Source organism: Neophocaena asiaeorientalis, unplaced genomic scaffold (genome assembly GCF_003031525.2).
Source record: "Neophocaena asiaeorientalis asiaeorientalis breed wild unplaced genomic scaffold, Neophocaena_asiaeorientalis_V1.1 scaffold315, whole genome shotgun sequence".
NCBI classification, from domain to species: domain Eukaryota; kingdom Metazoa; phylum Chordata; class Mammalia; order Artiodactyla; family Phocoenidae; genus Neophocaena; species Neophocaena asiaeorientalis.
This window is the reverse complement of record NW_020172011.1, coordinates 1,588,866-1,597,999: the sequence shown is the minus strand read 5'-3', so window position 1 is coordinate 1,597,999 and position 9,134 is coordinate 1,588,866. Positions and strand designations below refer to the sequence as shown.

General features: G+C 55.4%; 1 protein-coding gene across 2 annotated transcripts in view; it reads left to right on the top strand.

The window, feature by feature from the left end:
* TAGLN2 (transgelin 2) overlaps window positions 1–6,006 on the top strand; it is an 8,121-nt gene extending 2,115 nt beyond the window's left edge. For both annotated transcript variants that reach the window (XM_024750394.1, XM_024750402.1), the window contains exons 2-5: window positions 3,490–3,697; window positions 4,172–4,346; window positions 4,653–4,755; window positions 5,062–6,006. In XM_024750394.1, the coding sequence (XP_024606162.1) occupies window positions 3,518–3,697; window positions 4,172–4,346; window positions 4,653–4,755; window positions 5,062–5,203 (600 nt within the window). In that variant the 5' untranslated portion in view covers window positions 3,490–3,517 and the 3' untranslated portion in view covers window positions 5,204–6,006. The remainder of the gene's footprint in view (window positions 1–3,489; window positions 3,698–4,171; window positions 4,347–4,652; window positions 4,756–5,061) is intronic.
* The last annotated feature ends 3,128 nt before the right edge of the window (window positions 6,007–9,134 follow it).

The window sequence follows — 9,134 nt, the reverse complement described above, 5'->3', positions numbered from 1 at the left end:
CACTCCTGGGCCAAGTGGATGTTTCTGCCTGGTGCCCCCACCCTGCCCCATTCCTGTGTTTGGTACACAGAAGCCATGGCAACGGCCCCCACCATACCCCTCCTCCTGCGCAAGCCTTGTGGCTTCCTGTTTGTATAGCTTCAGCTTTCTCTTCTGCTTGCTGACTCTTGATACCAAGGGGGCTGCCCCAAGGTGGCCCTTCAATCATAGGTCTCCCATCACCCCCGCTCCCTGTGGCACTTCACTTTGGGGGCAAGTATCCCTGTTTTGCCTTTTCAAAATAGTCTTAATGCCAATTCTGGATTGGGAGGTTCCCCTGTGTCCTCTCTGCACAGTGAATGGAGAGTCCCTTTGTCTTTCCAGTTCAACACCCCAGCCAGGAGCCCTGGAATCCTACTCCCACCCCATGTCCGCTTTTTCTTTGGCGTCGGCGGTGCGGTGAGGTCAGCTTCCAGCCCAGGGTCTGGGTGGGGCTGAGGGCTGGAGTGCCTTTTGTGGCCCCTCCCCCTTTCTCAACTGTTGTAACCTTGTGGGTGGGAGTGAGGGCTGTTCCCACCGCTGTAGGCAGCTCTGGGGTTTAGGTTACTCACTGCCAATCCACCCCCCAAGCTGTGCAGCTGTTGTTTTCCCTTCGGACCCCCAGCTCTGGGCATCTCCCACACAGCCTTTCCCCACTGCAGTAGGCAACTGGCTACCTTCCCTCCTTTAAGGGAGAGCCAGGGTATGTCCCCTGAGTGTCACTAGCGTGGGCCGCTCCAGCTCCAGCGGCCGCAGCCTCTCAGCGTGTGCCTGCTCGTGGGGGTGGGGAGAGCAGCCGTGGGCAGGCTGGGCCCGTCTGGCCTGCCTCCTCCCAGAGCTCTGCTTTACGGCTCTGGCACCTCGGGATCTAGGGCAATGGCTCCAGAGTGGAGCCGAGACACTGCAGCTGGAGTCTGTGACCTTGCCAGATGTGCCCAGGCACCAGGGTTTAGGAGGGAGACCCAGAGGTGGGTCTGGGAGGCCGAGTCTGTCCTGCCCGTCCATACCGTAAGTGACACTGGAGGGGTCACTCTTCGGTCCTGTGCTCCCCTCCTAACCCTGGTGTCTGGGTTAATCATTCTCCTGTCCTTTCTTTCCCTGGGCCATAGTGATCCCTGGGCCTCAGGCCACTTGGCTCCATGGAGACACAGCCCTGAGGCCCAGGTGACCACAGTGAAGCTGCTCCCAGAAGTGAGGTCTGAACACTGGGCTGGGAAAAGGGGGCTTACTGGTGGCAGCAGCCTCTGGCCCCCCTCTCCTTGCTTCTGAGCCTCCCAGCCGTGGCCCTGTGCGTCAGGGGTCACAGGCTTACGGAGACCGAGTGGCTCTCGGCTGGGCAGCTGGGGCTGGGCTGAGGGGAGAGAATCTTGTCTCCCTCTCTCCACTCGGCCGGCCTGCCCTCCCCCTGCTGAGTGTGTGCTGGCTCATGGTGTGGGTCAAGGCCCAGACTGACATTTATCTGGCCGGGCTTCCGGGCTGGGTGAAGTGGGGCTGGGTTGTCTTAATGAGGTTTAACAATAACTGGTTATGGGGAGGATCGCTGCCGGAAATGTGCAGCCCAATAGGCTGCAGTCGGAAGGAGCAGCCATGTTGCAGTGGGGGGGAGGGGACAGGCCCGAGCCCCACCTCTGCTGGGGCTGAGAGGTGGGTAGACGTTTGAGGCAGCTGCTGTCCCTGTGGCCTGCCCCAGGCCCAGGGAGGGGGGGCTGGGGTGGCTCAGCCTGCTGTGCGGGGGGACCCAGGGAGCCAGAGTGACTCCATCCCTTAAGTCTGACCTGGCCTGGGGCCAGAGGTAGGGAGAGGCAGTGTTTCTCTTCCCTCTCTTTGAACAGAGGTGCCTGGCCTGGGGCATCCCCTTTTATGTACAGTCAGCCAGCTCTATCTCAGAGTAGAAAGAAGAGCCCATGGGGAGGGGATGGGGGCAGGAAATGGGGTCCTGGCTCCCACTCGGCATGGGTAGCATTCCTAGGACAGGGCTCTGGGTGTGGGACCTAGGCGGGGAGGTGGCAGGTGGGGACAGACTGCCCACTGCGAGGTGCTGTCAACCCAGGCCAGTGGTCAGGAAACCACCCAGTTCTTCCTAACAGAGGTCCTCCAACTAAGTTAAAGAAACCCCGCTGTGTATTTCCCCATCCCTCCCTCTCTTCCCGGGTTTCCCTAAAAATGCCACCCAAGGCTCCTGGATTAGTGCCCTATTCCTGCTGTAACAAATTATCACAAACTGAGTGACTTAAAGCAACACACATGTAATATCTTGCAGAGCTAGGTTTCACTGGCTAAAATCAAGGTGTTGGCAGGGCTTGCATTCCTTCCAGGGGACTTAGGGGAGATTCCATTCCTTACCTTTCCCAGCTTCTGGAGGCCATCTGCATTGCTTGGTTCATGACCCTGCGTCACTCCAACCTTGGCTTCCTTCTCACTTCTCCCACTCTGACTCATCTGCCTTCCTCTTTCACTCATAAGGACCCTTGTCGTGAGTGCACTGGGCCCCCCTGGAGACCCAGGGTACTCTCCCTATCTCAAGATCTGTAATTCAATCACATCTGCAAGATCCCTTTTGCCATATCAGGTAACATTCCCAGGTTCTGGGAATTAGAACATAGACACCTTTGGGGGGCCATTATTCTGCCTACCACTGCTTCTAGAAAGGAAAGTAGAATTAGGTATTACCTCTTTTCTCACGGGAAGCCCCTTTGCCTGGTGAAATCTGTTAAGGACCTACTCAGACCTGCCTCTTCCAGGAAGCCCTCCAGGCTTCTTCTGCCAATATTCCTCTCTCAATTCCTCTAACATGTGGTCTGACTGTGTAGTTTAATATTCATCATGTACAACTCTTGCCCTTTCATAGGTGCTCACTTTGTCTCTCTGATGGCACTGTGGGCAACTTTAGGGCCAAGGACCTCTGTGTCTTCCACAATCCCCAGCACAAATAGTGGGTGTTCAATTAAAACCCAGTGGCTAATTAAGGGTAGATCTGTCCAGTCCCCTAGCTCCTGACATAGGTTTCTCCAGCCACTCCATATTCTTTCCAAATCATTCTCTTGCCCAGAACTGGAAAAGGCAGGGTTGGGGTTAGAATGACCAGTTTGCCTTTGCTAAAGCTGACCACCCCAAACGAGGGGCTGAACCCCCAATCCTGGCCTCATTTACCCTATTTTCTATTCCAGCGGGTTTTATACTTCATTGTAGCAGTGGAGCCATTCAAATGAAATCTAATGGGAAGCCTCAGTAGAGTAGACAGGCTACCTGTCACAGGGGTGGAAGAACCCAGAGGTGCCTTAACACCTCCTAGAGTTCTGAGCACTGAGAGTTAGCCCATGTCCAGGGGTTAAGGTGAGACTTCCCTCATTTGGTGGCTGTTCTCACCTCCTCACCTCCGGGGCCCACCCTGGGGATATGGTGTGTGTCAGAATCCCCCACCCCACAGGCTGCAGAGTGCTGACCACAGGCCTGGATGTGTCCTCTCCCCAGCTTCCCCCAGACACCACCGCCCTTTGGGATGGCCAACAGGGGACCTTCCTACGGCCTGAGCCGGGAGGTGCAGCAGAAGATTGAGAAACAATACGATGCAGACCTGGAGCAGATCCTGATCCAGTGGATCACCACCCAGTGCCGCAAGGATGTGGGCCGGCCCCAGCCTGGGCGCGAGAACTTCCAGAACTGGCTCAAGGATGGCACGGTGAGAGCTGGGCGCCTCTGACCAGAAGTGCCAGGAGAGCAGGGCTGGATCTGAGGGACCGGGGATTGTCTCAGCTGAAGAATGGAGGGCAGCCCCCTCCCAGCTCTTCTTGAGCCGGGATATCTTCATCGTGCAGAGGCCCCCTGCTTTCCTCCCTCCTGCCGAGGGAAGTGGGAGGGTGAACGTGCCTCCCTGCAGTGGAAGCCATGTGTGACAGAAGGAAGAGGAACTCTAAGGGAAGAGCTGGGGGAGGTGTGCTGTAGTTGGTAATCCTGGAATAGCACCGTTTATGCTCTGGGCTCAGAGGCAGGGGGCTGGTCAGGAAGGAGCCTGATGCTCACTCCAGGTAGAGTCAGAGCTGTCTTCAGGTAGGAGAGGTACCTCTGCGGTTCACTGTCTCTAGCGCCGAGCATGGTACATTCTGATCTGTGGTAGGCAGGGCCTCACTTCTGCACACCTACTGTCCTCACCCAGGTGCTGTGTGAGCTCATTAATGGGCTGTACCCCGAGGGGCAGGCCCCAGTGAGGAAGATCCAGGCCTCCACCATGGCCTTCAAGCAGATGGAGCAGATCTCCCAGTTCCTGCAAGCAGCCGAGTGCTACGGCATCAACACCACTGACATCTTCCAGACTGTGGACCTCTGGGAAGGTGGGTCAGGGCCAGGGCACTGTCATCCAGAAGACCAGAGGCTGGGTTGGGCCATGTCCACCAGGGAGAAGGGACAGGTTTCTGATACCTGAGGACAAAGAGTGGTGTGTGTGTGTGTGTGTGTGTGTGTGTGTGTGTGTGTTTATGGAGGAGTTGGCCATATTGGGGGTTGGGTTGGAGAAGGGTCGGGAGACCAAGAGTAAAAGAATTAGGAAGCTGGGCCTGCTGACTTAGTGATAGAGGTGGAAGCCTGGCATGCAGGACCCCAGACCCACTGAGGCCAACATACCCCCTCCCCTTTCCCAGGAAAGAACATGGCCTGTGTGCAGAGGACACTGATGAACCTGGGTGGGCTGGCGGTAGCCCAGAACAATGGGCTCTTCTCTGGAGATCCCAACTGGTTTCCCAAGTGAGTACTGCTGGGGCAGCCCAGGCCCCGGGCCGGCGCGGTGATCCTGCCCACTCCTGTCCCTAGGAAATGCCCTTTACAAAGCACTTTCACATTCCTCGTCTCACTTAATCCTCATGAGTCTCCCGGGGTGGCAAGGGACAGTCCCTTTTGAGAGATGACCGGGTGGCTTCAGAGAGCTCAAGGCTCTCCAGGGCAGAGCTGGCACCAGTACTTAAGCCAAAGAAAGCCTGTGCTATGTCCATGGAGGACATTTACTGGGGCAGCCTCCACCCTCCTCCTAACCAACGCTCCCTTTCCACCCAGGAAATCCAAGGAGAACCCTCGGAACTTCTCAGACGACCAGCTGCAGGAGGGCAAGAATGTGATTGGGTTACAGATGGGGACCAATCGCGGGGCGTCCCAGGCAGGCATGACTGGCTACGGGATGCCGCGCCAGATCCTCTGATCCCACCCACAGCCCTGCCCCTGCCTGCCGTGAATGGTTAATATATACATATATATATATATATATATATATATATATGTATATATGTATATATATATTTTAGCAGTGACATTCCCTGAGAGCCCCTGGAGCTCTCACGCTCCCCTCTGCCAGGGTGGGAGCCTGGCCTGTCTCCTCTGGGGGTGCCTGACGGTGGCCTCCCCACTGTGCTTACTAATACATTCCCTTCTCTAAATCCACCAAAACTGGACCAACTGGCCTCTTTTCCCTGGGACCAAAATTAGGGGGGCATCACCCCCTCTCCCCACCATACCTCTTCTCTTTCTCTCTGGCCTCTCTTCCCCTGAGCCCTGTGCCCTAATCCATTCCTTGGCTCGGAGTCAGGGATGCTGCCTAATGGCCTTCTCCCCACAAGTACGCCTCGCCCACAGCTGTGGCTGCAGGGACTTAATTTATAGGGAGGGGTCTGTGGCGGCTGCCCCCCCAGCCCCAGCTGGACTGCACTCACCACACTTCTGAGGCAGCCTGCCCTGGCAGAGGCCTTCAGGCTTCTCATTTTCCATTCCCCTCTCTGTGGCTAACGGGTGGGGGTGAGGGGACCGGGGAGGGAAGGCTGCCCACCATGGGCTGGGGCTTGAAGAATCTGAGTTTGCTGGTTTAAATAAAGAATCTCTGTCTTTTTTTGGATGGACTCTGGCTGTGTCTGGGGCCACTGAGTCCACTGTTGGGAAGGGAGGAATGTGGGGGAAGGGCGGTGACTGGCTCCAGGGAAGAGGGCTTTGAAATAAAAGGTTACAAACATCTCCCCATCATCGATTTCCTTCCCATTCTTTTTCTCACTTGGTTTAGGGGTGGGGTTGAGATGGGACAAGCCCTCCCAGCTGCCCTTGGGCTAGAAGCCATGATGACATCATACGTGGGCAGGCTCCACAGGGAGGGGGGGCCGTCACCTACCCAGGTGCTCCTGGCTGGGCCCTTCCCACAGCCAGAACAGTTCTCAGCCACTGCAGGAAGGTGGGGCCGGCCGTCCACACAGCCCTGAGTCCTGGCAGGTGTCTGGGTGGGAGGCCCTCAGGCAGGCTTGATGCAAGGTGACCTCTGGTGGCCAGACCAGTCTGGGGGCCAGGGGTAGGCTTGCGGTGGTGAGGATCTGGCGAGCTGGGGCATGAGTGAGCAAGAAGGAGTTGGTGGTGGTGGCTGGAGGCAGGAAGCCTTGGTGATCATTCCAGGCACTTGTGAGCTGCTTGCTGGTGAGAACCTAGCAGCATTCCTTCTGGACGGGTGGCCCTGGACCACAATAATCAATTTTGGGGTCAGGTTGTCCTGAGCTCCCAGCCCTGACCCAGGCATGAATGTAGTTCCAACCCCACGGCCTTCCCATCAAACCCTGTGTCTCCCTAGAGGCTCTGGGCCAGTCCCCCACTTCAGCTCCCACCTGCATCAGCCAACCTGGCCTCCACTGTCCCTCTCCCCATGTCCACTTCAGTGTGTCTCTATTTCCCGAGGATGGGAAAGCCACACGTTGTGCCTGAGGGTGACAAACTGTGCAGTGGTGGATAACAAGAGAGCTTCCATTCTCCTTTCACCCACCCCACTGTGGTTCCCTCTGCCAAGAAGCACCTACTGTGTGCCAGGCCCCATGCCACTGCTGTACATTAGCCGTCAGCTCAGGGGTTCTCCACCTTATCCGAGCCCCAGCCATGGGCGAGATGGTATTTGGTTGCCTGCTGTACTCCCTTGGGCTGTGGCACAGATAAGATAGGGTACAGCCTGTTTGCAAATTCCCCGGGGATTAGCTGTCACTCCACCCCGTTATCTCCCATTCAGGAAGCCTCCGTGGAATGCCAGTGAGGAGGAGTGATGTCATTGCAGACGCAACATTGAATTCATTGATATTTGAACTGAAAAAAAAACAAACCGGGCTTCCCTGGTGGCACAGTGGTTGAGAATCCGCCTGCCAATGCAGGGGACACGGGTTCGAGCCCTGGTCTGGGAGGATCCCACATGCCACGGAGCAACTGGGCCCGTGAGCCACAACTACTGAGCCTGCGCGTCTGGAGCCTGTGCTCCGCAACGAGAGGCCGCGACAGTGAGAGGCCTGCGCACCGAGATGAAGAGTGGCCCCCGCTCACCGCAACTAGAGAAAGCCCTCGCACAGAAACAAAGACCCAACACAGCCTAAATAAATAAATAAATAAAAAATAAAACAAACAAAAAAACATCAGAGGGTACTCAAAGATTGAATCATAATAAAAAAAAAACCAAAAAAAACACAAAAAACCATTTGCACCCTTCTCTGATTTAACTATAGCTATGAATTATGGGCCACAGGCCTCACGACTTTCTGGGACCGGCACACCACAGAGCCAAGACTGAGGACCACTGTCTTCTCCCAGCAGATTCCCATGTTAGTCCACAAGGTGGATATGACTATATTATTTCCCTCATTTTGTTCCCAAATGAGCGTACTGGGTCCCAGGACAAGAAAGTCACCCAAAGCCATATAAGGATTTAGTGGGCAGAGAGGGGTTTTGAACCCAGGTCATCCTGGCTGGGAGCTGGGTGAGCCTATGCTGCTCCAGCCGGACTGGATTTGAGAGGTGCTCAGCCACGGGGACTCACCTCCCTCCTGGCTGGATCCACCACCCACCAGCAAGCTCTGGGAGGCCCGTCCACGTCTCCCCTTAATCCACTTCGCTCCAGGTTCAGCTCCTCCCTTCTGGAAATGGCCTCCACTGACTCCTCAACATTTTGTTTTGCTTTCTGTTGGCTTTACAGCATTTTGTTCCATGTGAAATCACAGTTTCATCCCTAATTTGGCCCCTCTCATCTCTCCTGGCACTCCTTCAGGCCCTGGAGCCCAGAATGGGTCCCAGCCCTGGGAATAGAGGGAAAAGCTTCTCTGAGTGGCAGCCCCTTTTCTTGCCATCTCCTAGCAACTCATTCCCCGTGGTTTTCCACACTGGTGTTCCCTAACACCCTGCGCCTGCAGGACGGTTCCTGCTGCCCCGAACAATCTCCCCTTCCAGGTGTCACCGTGGCTACTTTCTCTCCTTGTTCAAATGTCACCTTCCAGTTCAAACATACTGCCTTCCCTGGCCACCGTGTTTAAAATTGCACACTCCACTCTCAGCCTGCACCCCGTCCTCCTTCCCTCCTTTCTCCTATCACTACACGATACTCAGTGTATTTTACTTATTTATCTTCTGTCTCCACCCACAGGATTCACACTCTGTAAGGGCAGGTTTGTGTTGCTTTTGTTGATGTACAGTATATTTATGGCGTGATAAATATTTGTTGAATGAACGAATGAATGAGTGAATATCACACTGCCCTCATGCTCCTGAATCCCCTGGCCTGGTGCCCAGCCAGCCCAGGGTCCCAGTGACCCAGCCTGTCACTGGATCTGAAATGAAACCAGTTTCCATTTCAGTTTCCAAAGCTTCCTCATCTCCTGTCAGTTTCCAATGCATCCTCATTGTTCATTTCTCAAAGGTAAAAATCTGAGAAGCCGGTTCTCCCTATAGCCAGAGGAGTGGAGGTTCGGAAGGGGATGGAGGGTGGTTTGTGTGCTCTGGGCAAGTGGAAGGTGCTTGAGGATTTGGCAGAAAAAAAATGGGAAGAGGGCAGGAGGAAGGGGTAGGAGCCGGCATTGGTTCGTTTACTCCTTGCCTTCAGCCTTGCAGTGGAAGATCACTGTGGAGGTAAAGGGAAAGTAGGCTTGGCCCATGGTGGCTGATGGGAAGGAGAGCTGGAGAAGGAAGGCAGGGAGGAGGAAGAGGAGGGGGAGGGGAGGAGGAAGGGGAAGAAGAAGAAGATGAAGAAGGAGAAGAAGAAGAAGGGGTGGGGAGAAGGAGAAATAGTAGTGGAGAAGGAGAAAGTGGAAAAAGAAGAGAAAGAGGAAGAGGAAGAAAATGAAAAGGGAAATAAA